This window comes from Phyllopteryx taeniolatus, chromosome 4 (assembly GCF_024500385.1).
Source record: "Phyllopteryx taeniolatus isolate TA_2022b chromosome 4, UOR_Ptae_1.2, whole genome shotgun sequence".
Taxonomy (NCBI): Eukaryota; Metazoa; Chordata; class Actinopteri; order Syngnathiformes; family Syngnathidae; genus Phyllopteryx; species Phyllopteryx taeniolatus.
In genome coordinates this window covers 13,950,607-13,969,110 of record NC_084505.1, presented here as the reverse complement: position 1 = coordinate 13,969,110, position 18,504 = coordinate 13,950,607, and the positions used below count along the sequence as shown (strand labels likewise).

At 39.3% G+C, this 18,504-nt stretch overlaps 2 protein-coding genes across 3 annotated transcripts; both read right to left on the bottom strand.

Annotated features, from left to right (window-relative positions):
• Positions 1-1,652: 1,652 nt before the first annotated feature.
• rps15a (ribosomal protein S15a) lies at positions 1,653-9,546 on the bottom strand. 2 transcript variants are annotated; one of them, XM_061769750.1, is made up of 5 exons: positions 9,434-9,546; positions 8,074-8,211; positions 7,886-7,965; positions 7,601-7,686; positions 1,653-1,783 (listed from the first exon to the last, which is right to left on the bottom strand). In XM_061769750.1, the coding sequence occupies exons 2-5, from the start codon at positions 8,204-8,206 to the stop codon at positions 1,690-1,692; spliced, it is 393 nt and encodes a 130-aa protein (XP_061625734.1). In that variant the 5' UTR covers positions 8,207-8,211; positions 9,434-9,546; the 3' UTR covers positions 1,653-1,689. The 2 variants fall into 2 exon arrangements, with proteins under 2 accessions (XP_061625734.1, XP_061625735.1); XM_061769751.1 differs by lacking the exon at positions 1,653-1,783 and adding an exon at positions 2,864-2,900.
• A 2,204-nt stretch (positions 9,547-11,750) lies between these two features.
• notum2 (notum pectinacetylesterase 2) lies at positions 11,751-16,806 on the bottom strand. The gene is made up of 12 exons (XM_061771952.1): positions 16,606-16,806; positions 16,228-16,510; positions 15,626-15,678; positions 15,071-15,166; positions 14,893-14,953; positions 14,693-14,805; positions 14,495-14,597; positions 13,795-13,983; positions 13,559-13,659; positions 12,804-12,951; positions 12,663-12,710; positions 11,751-12,488 (listed from the first exon to the last, which is right to left on the bottom strand). The coding sequence occupies exons 2-12, from the start codon at positions 16,503-16,505 to the stop codon at positions 12,185-12,187; spliced, it is 1,494 nt and encodes a 497-aa protein (XP_061627936.1). The 5' UTR covers positions 16,506-16,510; positions 16,606-16,806; the 3' UTR covers positions 11,751-12,184.
• Between the last annotated feature and the right edge of the window lie 1,698 nt (positions 16,807-18,504).

Below are 18,504 nucleotides of genomic sequence, written 5' to 3'. Positions count from 1 at the left end.
CTTTGCTTTAGAAATTGCCATCTTAATGCGAACAGTCAATGGAAAACCCCCATTACAGGCTCGCTAATATTAGCATTTGGTCACGGGAAGGATTCCCTTCCTTCCATCTCCATCCATCCAACCATCCTCTGCACCGCTTATCTTCACTAGGGACGCGGGCGTGCTGATCCCTATCCCAGCTGATTCTGGGTGAGAGGGGCGGTGCGTACACCCAGAACTGGTCGCCTGCCAATCGCAGGGCACTACAGTCATGGCTAAAAGCATTGGCACGTTTTTAGCCATGAATGTATTTTTGTTTTTAAATTTATATTTTCATGCATTATTTTACTTACTATTTTTTTCGGTATCTTCTTTTAAGTTGTATTTAAAGTTGAGTTTTGTTAGTTAAATCAATACGTGCATCTGTAAAATGAATAATTGTGTTTATTAATCATGATTTCCATCTCAATCAAAATTGTGATTATTTCCCCCCCATTATCGCCCAACCCTAGTGTAGCATCCCCTGCCCCCGTCACACTGTGCAGGCACATAAGAGCTGCGAAGCAAACCCAAACAGCTCAGGTCATACAGCCAATAGAACCAACCACAAATTGAAAAATATATAGGCATCTATACGAATGTATTGGCAGTGATCAGCAGATCTCCATTACAGATCATCGGTACAGGAATCGGCAGAATAAAACCCTGATTGGAGCACCCCTAACTATACATAGTGTGCACAAGACAAGATAAACACTGACATTCCAACAATACATTAAGTAAATATTTTAATAATTTCCTAATTGATTTATTCTTTTAAGCATTATTAATTTGTGCGTTGCAATGTCTTGATTTTAGTGAGGTAAGTACAGTCATCATGAATGCAATTGTACTAATAACTTCTTAGAGGGGCTTAAATTATAGAGTATAAAGACACTAAATATGAAACCATCACTATTAACATAATGAAAACATAGGGGAAGTACAAGTTCTGACAGGGTCACCACAACTTGGCTCATATCAGGCCACCACTCAAAAAGGCTTACCGTCGGACCCTTGAAATGAAAAATTACTGAAAACACTAGATTTAAAATGTGACATTACAGATCTTTGACACCAAATGGTGCAATTTCAAAACAAATGTCAAAAAGCACATTCCTTGTAGTACACTTGGTTAGTGTTACACGCCACATAATTTCCCATCCATCCATTTTCCACAGCACTTATCCTCACTTGGGTTGCAGGCATGCTGGAGCCTATTCCAGCTAACTCTGGCCAAGAGGCGGGGTAACAGCCAGTTGCAGGGCATATTAAGAAAACAACCATTCACACTAAGTCTTCATTTAACCTACCATACATAAAAAGAAGAAAGCCCATGCAGGCACGGGGAGAACATGGAAACCCCACATGAGCGAGGCCAGATTTGAACTGGTATCCTCAGAACTGTGAGGCAGATGTGCTACCCAGTCATGCACCGCGCCGCCCACATAATTTTCCTCTAAGGATAAATGGGTCTGGGTTCTTACAGGCTAACGGAGGAAATGCAGAGCAGATGCTCTGAGCAGCTCAAGACAGTAGATATTCACTCATGACAGTCACACTGTGTGACACCTTTTTCTGAGCCAACCCTCCAAATGGACAAAGACAAAATGAAATAAATCAAGAGGACCAAAAACCTTTCCCTGGTTGATTTTATTTTCAGTTTACATTTTAGAAAAAGAATCCAAGAATTTTGCCTCCTGTATGTTTCCGTCTGGCCTCTTCGTGGTCCATGATGCCAGCTGAGGTGGTCAGTACAATGTATCTGCAGACAAAGAAGGCCACAATTCACCATTTGTGTCAATTCACTCCACACAAAAAATACAAATGCATTTTAGAAAGTGTGAAAAGAATTTGTGCATCCCAATTTACATGCTTCTGTACTGCAACCCCAATTCCAATGACGTTGGGACATTGTGTTAAATAAAAACAATGATTTGCAAATCATGTTCAACCTATATTTAAGAGAATACACTACAAAGACAAGATATTTCATGTTCAAACTGATAAACTGTTTTTAGCAAATAATCATTAACTTAGAATTTTATGGTTCCAACACGTTCCAAAAAAGCTGGGACAGGGTCATGTTTACCACTGTGTTACATCACCTTTTCTTTCAACAACATTCAATAAACGTTTGGGAACCGAGGACACCAATTGTTGAAGCTTTGTAGGTGGAATTTTTTTCCCATTCTTGCCTGATGTACAGCTTAAGCTGTTCAACAGTCCGGGGTCTCCGTTGTCGTATTTTACGCTTCATAATGTGCCACACATTTTCAATGAGAGACAGGTCAGGCCAGTTTAGTACCCACGCTCTTTTACTACAAAGCCACGCTGTTGTAACACGTGCAGAATGTGGTTTGGCATTGTCTTGCTGAAATAAGCAGGGGCGTCCATGAAAAAGAGGTTGCTTAGATGGCAGCATATGTTTCTCCAAAACCTGTATGTACCTTTCAGCATTGATGGTGCCGTCACAGATGTGTAAGTTACCCATGGCAGTGGCACTGACACAGCCCCATACCATCACAGATGCTGGCTTTTGAACTTTGCGCCCATAACAGTGCGGATGGTTCTTTTCCTCTTTGGCCCAGAGGACACGACGGCCACAATTTCCAAAAACAATTTGAAATGTGGACTCGTCGGACCACAAAACACTTTTCCACTTTGCATCAGTCCATCTTAGACGAGCTCGGGCCCAGAGAAGCCGGCTGCGTTTCTGGGTGTTGTTGATAAATGGCTTTTGCTTTGCATAGTAGAGTTTCAAGTTGCACTTACGGATGTAGCGGCAAACAGTATTTACTGACATTGGTTTTCTGAAGTGTTCCTGGGCCCATGTGGTGATATCCTTTACACGTTGATGTCAGTTTTTGATGTAGTGCCGCCTGAGGGATCGAAGATCACGGGCATTCAATATTGGTTTTCGGCCTTGCCGCTTACATGCAGTGATTTCTCCAGATTCTCTGAACCTTTTGATGATATTATGGACCGTAGCTGATGAAATCCCTAAATTCCTTGCAATTATACGTTGAGGAACATTGCTCTTAAACTGTTTTTTCACGCACTTGTTCAAACAGAGGTGAACCTCGCCCCATCTTTGCTTGTGAATGACTGAGCAATTCAGGGAAGCTCCTTTTATACCCATTCATGGCACCCACCTGTTCCCAATTAGCCTGTTCACCTGTGGGATGTTCCAAACAGGTGTTTGATGAGCATTCCTCAACTTTCTCAGTCTTTTTTGCCACCTGTTGCAGCCATAAAATTCTAAGTTAATAATTATTTGCTAAAAACAAGGTTTATCAGATTGAACATTAAATATATTTTCTTTGTAGTGTATTCAATTAAATATAGTATATATAAAATATGATTTGCAAATCATGTTCAACCTATTCTGTTTTTATTTTTGTCTAACAACGTCCCAACTTCATTGGAATTGTACATAGTTTCCATGCTCCGACACCGGCAGAAAATTTGGATTTAAAGTCAGGGTTAATTCAACTCAGACGTCACATTTAGCAGGACTAACAAAATATTAAAATCAAGCCAGAATATGACATTTTACACTGTTATAATTTGACTGAGCAAATTAATCAAGCTTTCCCAAAGCCAAGTTTCAAGACCGTAAGTCAATCAAAGAATGCCTCTGGAAAATAAATACAGCTAAAGGGAAGGAAAAATTACTTAAAAGCTGAACAATTTGTAACATTCCCAAATATTTGTTAGTTTCACAAACTGTTAAGTTTCAAGATTACAGCTTTGCAATAAACCCACAGGAATAATTATATTTTATGTATATATATATATATATATCTTTTTTTTAAAAACACCATGTCATCTACTTGTAGCCTCCAAGCTATCATTTAACTTAACTGACATTTTACATAAAAAAATGACAAAAGATAGAGCAGATTTCAACAGCAGTAGACAACAGTAGAGTTAGCATTAACTGCTCAGATGTACAATACTCAAAGGCAAGTAACAGTAGGCCCTCAGTTTATGTGCAGCTTGACCTATGACGCAACACCCAGAAAGAACAGTGAGAGACTAAACTCTCAATAATGGATGAGAGAAAAATTCAAAATAAGGAACCAGAATCGGGACTCGAATCACTCAAATTCAAATGATGCCCAACCCCAGACCAAAGTGTTTTGATGACTACGGTAACTTTGTTTCATGTGAGTATATACGATGCTAGCAAGCAGCGAGCCAGCCTTTACAAAGTACACAGCACTCCTAGGACTGCACGATTATGGTCAAAATAATAATTACGATTATTCCTCGTTAGGGAAAACCTACTTTTATTGCACTACTTTTCAACAAACAATATATAAGCAGTCTTCAGTGAAAAATGAATTGTTAAATAAGAATAAATGGCTAAAAAATGTACCCAAGAAATTCAAATTTACCAACTGTTAACTGAATAAATATGCTACTGCAGAGTTCAATCATGAACTGCAACTTAATAGAAGCAAATACAGTTTAGGCATAAAATCCAATATCAGTAGGCTGCAAGCACCGACTTTTAATTTGAAAATCCCATCAACCTAATGAATTGTCAAGGAGCTCCATTGTTCTGTTTGACCATAAGTCAGTTGTCGCAAACTCCAAAGTTGTGAGTTCGCTCTCTATTTACTCTTGGAGTATTCCCACTGTGGTCAGGCCTGCCTGCAGTTGAAGTCAAGACAGCTGCCACGATTGTAAATGCTATGTGTTACGGTAACACGCTGCCTCTCCGCCAGCATCCTGCGAGAGACAACTTCAAAATAAAAGCCTCACAATTTAGACTTATGTTCAAGTTGGCACCAGGGCGCATTGCCTGCATGTTACCGTAATACATAGTATTAACAATCATGGCAGCTGGCTTGACTAACTTTTCGACTGTAGGCTGGACTGAACGCATTGTTCATACATTGTATTTAATGCTACTTTGGAGAAATAATTGAGCGAGGGGCTCACATGTTCCTTGTCCAGTGTTTTGATATTTATCTGCTGCTTTTTCCAGATGGCTGAACACATTTGCTGTGTCACCTTGCTGGGTTAAAAAAAAACAACAACTGCTGCACTCTTAACATATGGCTTCTTGTCCGTCTTCTCCTTGAATCAAAACATGTCCAGGGAACGGACAATCCCTTTCTGCAGCGCTAGCTCCAAATTTTGCTGTACATGCTTCTCAAGGCATGACTGAAGCTTATAATTCCACTGAGTGACAAAGCCTCACACTGCAGGGAGTGCTGGCCGCCGCTCCTTCTTTAGGCAGAACAAAGGTGTTAAACATTTTCTTGATAATTCTTGAAGCCCTTTAAAAACCACATCTGCCATTGCAAAGTGATTATAGAGTTTCTTTGGCTTTCCAAGTGAAAAAGGAATATGTGACCAGTAGATAGGGACGGGAAGAAACGTGGTCAGCTATGGGTGCCGAACAAGCATTCCAAACTGTGCCGATCACTTCATAGCAGCGTATTTTGAGAAAGACTTAGCAGGCTGAAACCAGCTGCAGTGCCAACTATTTTGCCAACGGGACCTCAACCGCCAGCAAGAGAACTAAATCTTGTAAGCGGCGCAGACAAGAGGTGAGGATTTCCTTGTATATACCAACGACTATTATGGTTATTATTAGGCTTTACACGATCAGGATATTTGGGGCCGATCACAGAGTTTAAAAAAACGATAACCGATCAACGACCCGATCACAAGATGGAGGAATGTGTCTATTTAAATGACCTGTTCATTTACTGTATATACTTGCGTACCTAATTGCTCAAAAAATTCTATTTACAATAAATAATGTATCTTTGTTGTTCCTCTATTTATACCAGTGAGGCATAGTGACAGACAGAACAAATGAATGGTCTTCTATTAGATGGCAGGAAGTAAATAATGTATTGTATATTAATGAATGTATCCACTTTTTGTGACATTTTTGTTTGTTGGTGTGCCGTGATATTTTTCAATTGTAAAATATGTTCCTTGGCTCCACAAGGTTGGAAATCACTGCTCTAGTCAGATCGTGTATTCTAATCAGTCAGGTCAAACCAACATTACATGACAGAAACAATGGGTGCTAACTTACTGTAATTAAATTACTTCACCCACACCGAAACGTTAGAGCATGATTCGACAGCATGTTTACGTTCAACCGTTCGTGCTAGCAGTAGCTTGCTAGGCTACATAACGTTTTGTTGGCTCCTTGCGAGCCCTATCGTATTAAAAGTACAGGAACATACCTCAAGCAAGCCTTAAACGAACGTCCTCTCCTCTCCTGACCACCAACACACGTTTTTCCTCATTTTGTTTTTATAATACAGTCGGCACGGGCCACTCTTGTCGTCGCCGCGGTAACGAATTTATCCAGTCGCATTTGAGTTGACACGATGAAGCCAACTGATCGTAAAAAACGGGATGCGGTGGTATCGGAATACAAGATTTTATTGCAGTAGTCTGACATTGTGCAATCGTGAAAGAGCAAATTTGTCTTGTAGTCTGATCCGGGCATTACGTGTTGTCTGTCTCAGACGTGTTGTCTGTTCCGCACGCCGACGAGTTTTATTTTTTAAATAACTTTTAGCTGTCAGATTTTACAGGTCTACATCAAAAGACACACGACAAGGCTAAAAATAAACTAGCTTTTGGATTCAAATATACTGTGCACGCGGCGACGCGGAATAAATGTCTTTTGCGGAGCCGAGCAATGACGCCATTGATCGGATCAGCGAATGACATAAAATGCTAATTATCGGCCGATAAAATCGGTGTGAAGGCTAGTTATTATGCATTTGGCAGTAGGAAAAAAAAGACCCACGCAGTACTTTTCTGTACTGTCGTCTGTACTTTTGCCTATATGACAAGCCAACAGACACGGAAAAGACTTTCTGTGCGGCGTGTTATAAAGCAACTCGAGCAAGGGGCACACAATATATAGGGATACTGCATACTATGTAAAAGCTTGCGACGTGTCACTGAAACATATGAATATATAATACGCATAGTCGTGCTAAAAAATATTGGCACCCCTGAGGTGCCATTATTTCTAGCCATGACTATATAAAAATACATGCTTATGACAGGACGTCAAATCGACCCAGTGGCCACTCTTTTTCTGTTGTACACTTGCTACTTGGCTGCTTGTCATCGTCACTGTCAGGTTCCGAACCCCTGATCGGCTCAAACGTACAGTTTGACGATGCCAAATTCAGTCGGGTTCTCCTGTACCTTGAAATTCTCCTCCTCCTTATATTCTAACCCGTTGCTCGCCATTGCGTATAGAGTCTAGCGTGCTGTGTTTGACAATTGCAACGTCACTTCTGGTATCCCTTGCGGTGGATAGAGTAACCACATCCCGGTGCCTTGAGCTTCGGGTATATTCGGAGAGTGCTCAACACGAGTAATAAAAACCTACTATAGTTTCATTGAGAATGTTAGCTGGATAAAGCAAATGTCAATTGGTCATGCATGCAGAGTGGGGTGCAGGACCAAGCAATCAACCCACACAGTTATACCCAACTGTTATACAAATAGTATTTTGTGTTTACATTTTTACATACACCTAGTAAGTAGTGCAATGCAATGCCAAGGATGCAATTCTCACCCAAACTGTCTTGAGGGCAAAAGGTTGTTCTGCCACTTCTCCAGATCCTTGAGCTGGAGATCAAAACGTGGACTGATCACACCACACTGCAAGAAAATGAATAAATAAAATCACAAATTAATAAAATACATTTATCTGGAGTCGCAGTCCAATAATAAATTGGACTTGATAATTGGTCTGCAAGTTGACACCAAGCAAAGTATGAAAGCAACCGTCATTAAGCTAATAACTTCAGAGTGAACATTTGGGAAGTTGCTCAATGAAAAGCGGGTCAAAAAACATTACCTTGTTTAGCCTTCCTGTGAGATTGACGACTATTTTCCCGGCTCTATGGTCATCAATGATCTCAAACTCACCAATGTAACCTGGAACAATGTTAATATGAAAATCCCAGCAAAGTACATCTGAGTGACAGATATGACAAAGTGTCATATTTTTAAACATGGGAAACCACATAGGTAATGAACACCTACCGTGCTTCATCATGACGGTTAGGAAGCGCACAATGACCTTGGAACAGGGCCTGATGAGGACCTGGCGTTTCCCACGCTTCTCAGCATTGTTGATGCACTTCAGAGCATCTGCGAGAACGTTCATGCGCACCATGATGCCTACACAAAACAAAATGCTACATGAAACAAAAATAGAAGGATTCCAATTTTTCATTCACTTAAAAAAAATTCATAGGAATTGCTCAGCCTTGTGCAGTTGTATTAATGCCGTAGATACAATGTTTCAGACTTGACCATTCCAACACTTTGTTAAACAACTGTATAACAAACAAATAAAACAGCACTACTATGACAATGTTCATCATATTGTGTGGAGTTACAGCCACTGAGTCCATAACTGGGAGGTGACGGTTTGCCTGGACACCCACGACAAAACGTACAGTCATGGGAAAAAAAAATTACATCTTTGTTTCTGTTTATCAGTTGTAATGCATGGTAAGACTAAAGGTACATTTATGTGGACAAATATAATGATGACCGCAACAATAGCTCATAAGAGTTTAATTTAAGAGCTGATATCTAACCATTTCACACAGTTTTCTTGATAACCAATTACAATAATCAACTTGAGCTTGCCAAATGGGAAGTATTATGGAATCAGTGGCATTTTAGTCAGGTTCATTGTATTCTTCAGGTAATATACATTTACTGGTACCAGGCATTAAAATGAACAAGAAATTGAAGAAAGTGAAAGGTCTTATAGTGTTTTCCATGTATATACGACTCAATATCAATTAAAACGCAAACATTCTTGACATGAATTAAGAAAGACAACAGACCCGCTGGCTTATGAGATAACCAATGACAGCAAGGTTAACAAGTGGGCATTTACGTTGCAGCTGCACTTCTACGACAAAACCACTACGCTATAAACGTAAGCATTCCATGCATTAAGCTGGAAAGCCCACCAAAGCACGGTCCATCACACGACCTCTTTCCCAAACGCACTTCTAAGCTAGCTGTGGTTCGCTATGAGGTACCTCTGATGCAGCGTCCTTGGAAAACACTCTATTGAGTACAATTTTCGAGAACAACTTGCAAAGCGTCGTCTATCTACAATCGAAATGTTGTCTCCATTCCAAACAGTTAGCCATTTCCAGGAGCGCCTATAAGGTAAGCACTGCTCGGCCCAAGCAGAACGGATGGCCCATAGGAAAAAGTCGCTCAAATGATGCCGTAAAGTGATGGAAAATGACGATAACCACTTAAGAAAGTTACCACATAAACACGTTTCAATCCTATTATCAAGCTGGAAGTATTAACAACCAGATGCACTCGATAACGACTAGATTGTACATGATAATATGAAAAGACATCTCACCGGTTCTGCAATATGGCGGAAAGAGGAAGTAGAAAGCTGTTGCAATGCATTATGGGAAATGTGCAACTGTCTTTCAACTCTCACAAAATGCCGTTTCGAATGTTCTCGATCACCACATTAGCTTCATACTATGTTTATTTTTAGGCATTTGTTCGTATTTTTTAAATATTGATTTTATTCATGAGTTCTGGGAATACAAATGTGTCTACAATAATTTAAGTTAGCGCCTTCGCGTGGTGAGGATGAATAACTACATATATTCTAGATCTTTTTGGGAGCGGGTGGAGTGAGCCTGGGGGTGAGAATTTCCCAATTTCCCGCATTTTGACACAATTTCCACGTATTAAGATCAAGAACCTTTCACTGCACCTCATGATATACGTAAATCATCAAGCAGGGGTGCGGATAGAGGGGATTGTTTTGGGAAGGGTGCACGAAATGAAAATTCTTGGGAGACAACTTTCTGGAAGTCTCATAAAACACACGTGGATGCAAATATCTAGAAGCATCTCTGTAATTGCCAAATCAAGATACTTTTTGGGTAAAAAATCACTCCACACTCGTTACCTGATTTTACCTTACTTAAATTACTGCACTGATGTGTGGGGCAAGATGTATAGGAGTTCAGCTACATCCACTCTTCATACTGAAAAAGAAAAAAAAGAAAAAAGAAAAAAAGAGCCATTAGAGTGGTCCAAAGGGTAGGTTACATTCAACACACCAACCAATTATTTGTAAAGTCTACAATAAAAAATAAAAATAATGTTATTGTGGCATTCCAAACAGCATAACTTCTATACAAAGCCAGGAACAATTTATTATCACGCAACATACAGAAAAAGATTTTGAGAAAGAGGGGGTGGGGGTATAAATTAAGGGATATGACAAATTTTGGGATTCAAAAATGCAGACTACAGTCTTCTAAATAATAAAATTCAGAACTACAATAAAAAAAAATACAAAAATTCTGCATATCAAATATTGGAGACCATGGAACAGACTGAGGGTGTGGCTGAAACAATGTCCAAATATCAACCAGATTAAAAACAAAGACAAACAAAATATGAGGCAGAAATAGTTTCAATATAAATATATATTATTACTATATGGAAAATGAAGACATGTATATATATATATTATACAGGTGTATGTGTTTGTTTTTTTTATGGTAAATTTTTTGGGAGTTGTTGATTTTTCTCTTTTTATTAATAGTTCAGACATTGCTGACACTGGTATAATTTGTATTATTGGCATACGAAGGAATAAGTACATAGTATTTACTATTTCTAACTTATTATTTTTATTATATTACTATCATACTATATTGCTGTTGATATAAAGTAATATTTATAATATATTTTTTTTATAATATTATAATACTTATATAAGATTATAAGGAAGTAGAGATAGGGCTATGAGTAAATACGTTTTTACCTCTTCCTTCTCTTTTCGAATACTTACAACTTAACTTTATTTTTAGTTTACTTCAGTCTTTTCTGTCTTATTGTTCTTTTTTAAATGACTTTCATACATGTTCGAAATAAAGAATTTGATCAATCTATTAAGAACGTTTTATGCGGCACGGTGGAAGAGTAATTAGCACATCCGCCTCACCTGTCTGACATTAGGGGTTCAATTCTGGGGGTTTTCTGCAGGTACAGCCCACATACCAAAACCACGCATGCATGTTAGGTTATTTGACAGTGTGGATGTGAGTGTGAATGGTTTTTTGTCTGTCCGTGCACTGCAATTGGCTGGCGATCAGTGCACGGTTTACCTTTCACCCCAAGTCAACTGGAATAGGCTCCAGCTCGCCCACGACCCTATTGAGGAAGCGGTATAGAAAATGGATGGATGGATGATTGTTTCATATGCAAAGAGAAGAATGTCACATCAGTATATTACACAAAGCACAGCATGCAGTGACCAAAGAAGGACCTTACTTTAATTCTGTTTTTAAAACACGGACTTGGTTTTCATTTTTGTCAAAGAAAACACAATGATTTTTTTTTCATGGAATCTTTATTTGAATCATTATTTGACTGAATCATAATACCCTTGTGATGTACATCAAAGAAAACAAATGAAGGAAAGAGATTAACATGCAGTAAAATATATGTATAAATATGTGAGCATAGCCTTGTAGGCTATTGATAAGTCGCACAAAAAATAATTAGTCAGTGTGTTGCAGCTGCATGTGGAATGTTTAGAGTTAGTAGAACAGGTAGCAATTTTATGTCCATACATTAAATGTTAAATCTAATCAATGCTAAATCAAAATGAGTTAAATAAATGGTAGATTGGAGAATCCTCAACTAAACTGAGAAATGACAGTGTAGAAATTATATATATATATATATATATATATATATATATATATATATATATATTGTATGCCAGGATAGTAAAAAAATTAAAGTACAAAAAGTTGCTAACCATGAGAAAACAAACTGTTGTTCACGTGATGCTGACATTTTGCAGGATCGTCATGTCTTCAATAAAAGTGACACTCACACCATGCTCTGTTCAAGATTTAAAGCTTGTTGTGTTGTCTACCTATTGCTAGAACTTGAAACACTTACCCTGTACAAGTTTAAAGGAGAAAATGAGGGGGGGAGTCTTAGAATTAGGTCTCAAGCTTGACACGTGGCGCATACTGACATGACAGATGTTTTTTTTATTTTTATTTTTTATTTTTTTTTATTTTACTAATTTAACACCTCACTATGCCTCTCTTTTGTACTTTTAATGTTAGCCACCATTGCTGCCCATGCTTGTCAGGAAATCTACATCACTTTTAGGATTCAAGCCCAGCTTTCGAAGGTCAAGGCCCATGGCTACCAGCATCTGGAGCAAGGTGAGCTCCTGTTGGGTTGCCTGGTCCACTAAGATGGGGCAGGTGGGGTTACACTGAGGCCAATGGCAACCATCTACCAGGTGGAATGGACAGCCTTTAGCTGGAGTTCTGTTGTTACGAGTGGCTTCCAAGCTCCTATCCCAGCAGTGCAGGGCCCGCGGCAGAGAAGTGCCTCGAACTTGAAAAGTCATCCAGTTGCTAATAGAACAACACGTACCACAGTAAATAAATGGTGGCAAATAAAGACAAAAGTGAGTAGAAACAACTTATAAGGTATCAATGTCCATTTCTAGTCAGTCGGAATAAATATTCTTTAGTTACACCAGGCTTATAAAAATGTGTAATGTGTCATTGCCAGAAGCCCAATCATACCTTTTGGTAATCACTGTATGAGAGAGGCAGGAAGGAGCAAATACCGCTCTATAGAATCACACAAACACAAAATAGCATGTCATTTCTAGGGTCGGTGCTCAATTATATTATGTTACACTAAAATTTTCATTGCGAACATACGTGACATCTCGCAAGGAGTTTTTCAACTCTCTGCCTAGGTTCTGTATGTACTGCCACTGTTCATTGCTCATATGCTGTCCTCCAATGTAGATGTTCTCCACCCTCAGCTGTTCCTCATCAAACAGCCACTGCACAACAAATAGAGGGGCTGCAGAGAAAACAAGATGTAACTGCAACTGGCATTTACTCAGAAAAGTCATGCTGAGAAATGCTATCACAGTGCTGAAATGAATTGAGGACTCTCAAGAAATCTGGCTGGACGTCAGTGCATGACAACTATCATCTTTGATTTTCTGTCTACAAACTTACCGTTGGTCTTTCTGTGGAATGTACTGTATTTGAAAGTGTTTGGACTAAGAAACCTAATACCTTAAATTCGGCTTGTGATTGTTTTGGCTCATTTTATTAATGTTCATATTCTATCAAACATTCTAGATTCTTCTTCTCTAACCAGTCAGTGGTATGCAATGTTTTACTGTCACCACAAAGATAATAAAGCACCAGGTATTGTGCAATCAACAATCCAGCAAAGCAACCATAAAAGGAGGGTAAATCTGCGTTGCTCAAATACCATGAAAAATGAGATCAACTCGTCTATTAGGGATTCGAGAAAAATAACACATTTGTAATTTGCCACCCACAGGTAGAATGTATTGACAACCTTGCATAAGTATAAAAATAATCAGCAGAGCACTGTATCGGCTATTGAAATTGAGCTATTCAATATATTCAATCTGATTTTAAAGGCCACTTACAGCTCAATGTAGAATACAGTTTATAGCCAAAGAAGCACTGCCACTCCTCCCCTTTCTTATAGAGGCGACGACACCTATCAGGCACCACGCCATTCCACAACCTGGGAAACAACACACCACATACTGGGCTTAATTGTTGATATTATAAATGTTAACAGCTCTGTAAAGTTTGAATGACATGCATTAATATTTAGCGGAGAAATATACAGCCAGGCTGACGGTTTGGATAGTTTTACCTTAGGCCGACCTTGATAGCATCTTCAGGTGAGCAGGTAACTGTTTCAGGACAATTCGGTGATCTCTGGTGTTTACTTTCGAGAAACCAGCCAGAGTCCACCAGACCTCGGACCTGTGCCTCTGCACCAAGCTGCTCCAGATAATTAGCCACTCTCTCGATATTCAGCAAGACTCCTGTACCCCCAGCACTGCAGGAAGATTTGAATTATCGCTACGTGGCCTTTAGAGAAAAAAACTAGTCTACAGTATTTGCGTGGTATCAAATCTAATGGATAGACATACCAACTCCATCCATTTTTGTACCACTTGTCCAATACATTTTCAGGGGTCAGTGGCTGAAACCTATCCCTGCAAACCTTTGAAAGGCAAACCGCACCCTGGACTGATCAACAGTCAATCACAAGGCGGCTGTGAATGGGGCATGAGTGTGAATTGGGAGCTGCACAGTCAGTGATGTGAACCATTACATTACCACTAGTGCAACATGCCAACTCACAAATGGGAATTCAAAATAACATTGGATTACATGTATTGGACCAATTTAGGCTCCAAGGGCGTCCTTTAAGCAACATTTCGTCACTGTTCATAGTTGGCTGTCAAGATTGTGATGGTCAAAAGTGGCCTGGTAATGAGCCAGAAGTTGATTTTTGTACAAAAGATGCAGTCAGCATCATAGATTGAGCAGTGAAATTATCTTACCTAGCGCCAGACAACAAAACAACCTTGGCCTGCTTGATTCCTTTGGGAATAAGGTCTTTGATGACCTCTCGGATGATGAGAGATCCCATGAAAGCATACTCAGCTGATAAAAAATACAGACAGTGAATGCAGGAAAGGTACAGACGTGCTATGGTTATTATTGACTAAATCTAGTGTTTTCTCTCTGTAAAGACATACTTGCATTTGCATTTCTATTCTGCTCTTTCTCCCTCCCTTGTCGTCGTTTTGGAGGAGGAGTCGAGGCAGGCCCAGTGCCACTCCAAACATCACTGGAGCAGTATGGGATGACTCTACAGAAAAGGACAAATTCACTGATTATATCACTATCTGTAAACCATCCCACAGTTATTCAAACATGTGATTATAGAAATTCTTACACAATGTTTGTGTTGTGCCAATAAGGATTCTCTGCTACTTGATTTGACAGTATGCCATGTCCTGTAAACCAAGCAATCAGTTCTTAAACAGAGCTCCTTATCTAGAGTTTAGCATTCAAATAGGAATATTGATTATGGGAGTGTGTATGACTAAATACTGTCCAATAAATTGACTTACCACTTTTTGTCAGGGGCCAACCCGATGAGCTCATTAGTCGAGGGATATTTTGGTACCTGGAATCACAGGTCTCTTTGCTGTAGCAGCACCAGCCGCCTAAAAATAGGGAAGACTAATATTAAACATCCGGGCACAGAATGAGAACCAAATGCTTCTCCATCATTAACGCCTGAGAGATGAATTGGAGTTGGAGGGCAATGCACCTGCAGCCTTGACTCAAGCCCGTATCCTTTAATTTGATATTGCTATCAATGCTGTCTCAGAACTTGACTGTTGCTTTTTTAAATCTTTGCCCTAATGTAAAAGTTACACATTTTCTAAAGCCATTCTTAATTTATTCCAGTAGAGCTAATTTATCAAATACGGTAGATTATACGAGAGCTCTTGAAGCAACATCTATAATATTTCCATCTGAAATAGACTGAAGTCAGACAGCAACCAGAAAAGGAGAAAAACAGAAGATGACATTTCCATCTAAATTCCATAGGGGGCATCAACGCCAAAACAAACTGACCTCTGGGGGCCCAAATTAACCAGTGTTTTTGAAATACTCACCTTCTAGAAATAACAGCCATCTGCGGCTTCCTCTGACCTCTTTTAGGTAAAACCTGTAGAACCACAAATAATTCTGAACGAGTCAAGACAAGCATCATGAGTGGGCATGCTATCTAGCATCTTAAATTTCTGTTTATTATAGTTGTTATAATCCATCCATTTTCTTTACCGCTTATCCTCACTAGGTTTGCGGGCCGCTGGAGCCTATCCCAGCTATCTTCTGGCGGGAAGCAGGGTACACCCTGAACCGGTCGCCAGCCAATTGCAGGGCACACATAAACAAACAACCATTTGCACTCACATTCACACCTACGGGCAATTTAGAGTCTTCAATCAACCTACCACGCATGTTTTTGGGATGTGGGAGGAAACCGGAGGACCCGGACAAAACCCACGCAGGCACGGGGAGAACATGCAAACTCCACACAGACGGGGCCCGGATTTGAATCCCAGTCCCCAGAACTGTGACGCAGATATGCTAACCAGTCCCCACCGTGCGTTGTTATAATCCCTCAGAGGAAATTACATTAACACTATGCTGTATATTAAAAGAATTAAATATGAAATAAAAGTTTACATCTATTTCAAAATGACCATCTCACCCAGCTGGTGTCCCATCGTTACATGTAACATGCAGGTTCTTAAGAAAGTGCAGCCTCATTTCATCAGCATCATCCCTGGTAGATTCACTTCCACTGGTACCTCCAGTACCTCTATTATTTGAAATGCTCCCACTAAAGAGAACAGCTTCAGGTGAAGCCTGGATGCCGTTGGCTGCTTGGTTCCCATGTGTAGATTTCTTGGTGGTCTGAACTTTTGTATTCCTACACCAGCTTTCCCACAGCAAAAGCAAAAAAGTAATCTGGCCAAGTATCCTCATGTCTGCTGATGATACAGTGCAATAATAAGTTAATTCACTGTTATTCATTAATGGAATGATACAATCTGATGTAAACTGTTAAAATGAGAAGTGGACATACCTATTTTAAAAATAAGCAAAGGCAGCTGCTGAAGTTTGCCAGAAGTGGGCCTGATGATGAGATCACTGATAGCAGGTGTAAGACGATGATGCCAGTCCTGAATAGTAATGAAGATTTGATGTTTTAATGAAGCCTGCAAATCATCAGTGAGCTTTATAGTGCCACCGTATGGATCAGAGTTCCTCCCATTTTATCCTGGAGCTCCAACTGACGACACACATCAAGGGGAGGTACTGGATGAGGAGAAAAGATCTCCTTAACACATTTCTTTGCACACATTGAACAGCAAAGCACTTTTCCATCTGCCCACAGCTCAAGAACATGCTTCCCCGCCTGCCCCCCCACATCCTTTTCTTTCTTCCCCCTATGTCCCCTCATCCACCTCTGATTGCTCCACTGTCCAACACTGCAGTCTACGCTGCGCATAATTTCTCCTTTTTAAAAGATTACAATTCATCATATGCAAAACACAAAAAATACAGCTAAACATTATAAAAACACAGAAATTGAAATACCTGTATATATTTCTTCTTAATTGAAAATTTATTCAAAAAAGGGATATTGTTGTGTTAATGCTGTTATGGATGCAAACAGCCATCAATTCATTGTTTTACTTGCAGGAGTTCATTCTGTAATAGTCAGGCAGAAATTATGCAACTTTAAATTTATTTTTCTGTAGATGAATATGTGACCAGCAGCAGCATTAGGTACAGTTGCAAAATCTGAGGACTAAGATAAGAATTGTGTGTGTATATGTGTGTATATGTATATATATATATATATATATATATATATATATATATATATATATATATATATCATTCTAAGTTAATGATTATTTGCTAAAATCAATAAAGTTTATCAGTTTGAACATTAAATATCTTGTCTTTGTAGTGTATTCAATTAAATATAGGTTGAACATGATTTTCAAATCATTGTATTCTGTTTTTATTTATGTTTAACACAACGTCCCAACTTCATTGGAATTGGGGTTGTATATATACACACATATATCTATACATATATGCATATATATACATATATGCATATATACACACACACACATAAATATATATATATATATATATATATATATATATATATATACACACACACACACATGTATGTGTATATATATATATATATACATACATTATATATATAAATCCATCCATCCATTTTCTGAGCCTTACTAGGGTCGCGGGCGTGCTGGAGCCTATCCGAGCTATCATCAGGCAGGAGGTGGGGTACACCCTGAACTGGTTGCCAGCCAATCGCAGGGCACATACAAACAAACAACCATTCGCACTCACATTCACACCTATGGGCAATTTAGAGTTGTCAATTAACCTACCGTGCATGTTTTTGGGATGTGGGTGGAAACTGGAGTGCCCGGAGGAAACCCACGCAGGCACGGGGAGAACATGCAAACTCCACGCAGGGGGGGCCGGGATAGAACCCCGGTCCTCAGAACTGTGAGGCAGACGCTCTAACCAGTCGTCCACCGTACCGCCTCAAATAATCATTAACTGATAAATAATGTATGAACTCTGACTGTAAACATGCAAATTGGGCATTATTATCTTTGTAATTTCTTGATTGGGTCCTCATTAAATTTTGCAGGTGTATCTAACATTGTGGCTGGTCTGTGTTTAGCATTTGACTCTTTTATGCTGGTAGAATTTGAAATAGAGACTCAACTTTTATCTGAGACTGGTGTACTATAAAGTTAGAGTTAAACATTTTTTTCCTTGCTTTTGATTGAGACATTTTAAGAATAGTTTCATAAGGGTTTTACCTGTGCCTGTGTTTCGATCCAGGTCTGGAGCCGGCAGACTCTTGGAGAGTGTGTTTGATGAAGACAGACAAACTGTTTGAAACTGATTCTCTGCTGTACCC

What these genes read in the sequence shown, in the direction of transcription:
- rps15a (XM_061769750.1), bottom strand. Translation starts at nt 8,206, where the DNA reads ATGGTGCGCATGAACGTTCTCGCAGATGCTCTGAAGTGCATCAACAAT. An exon ending in AACCGTCATGATGAAGCACG is followed by an intron (nt 7,966 to 8,073) that starts GTAGGTGTTCAT and finishes ACATTGTTCCAG; the next exon opens with GTTACATTGGTGAGTTTGAG. An exon ending in TCACAGGAAGGCTAAACAAG is followed by an intron (nt 7,687 to 7,885) that starts GTAATGTTTTTT and finishes ATTTTCTTGCAG; the next exon opens with TGTGGTGTGATCAGTCCACG.
- notum2 (XM_061771952.1), bottom strand. Translation starts at nt 16,505, where the DNA reads ATGAGGATACTTGGCCAGATTACTTTTTTGCTTTTGCTGTGGGAAAGC. An exon ending in TTGGCCCCTGACAAAAAGTG is followed by an intron (nt 14,954 to 15,070) that starts GTAAGTCAATTT and finishes CTTGGTTTACAG; the next exon opens with GACATGGCATACTGTCAAAT. An exon ending in TGGCACAACACAAACATTGT is followed by an intron (nt 14,806 to 14,892) that starts GTAAGAATTTCT and finishes CCTTTTCTGTAG; the next exon opens with AGTCATCCCATACTGCTCCA.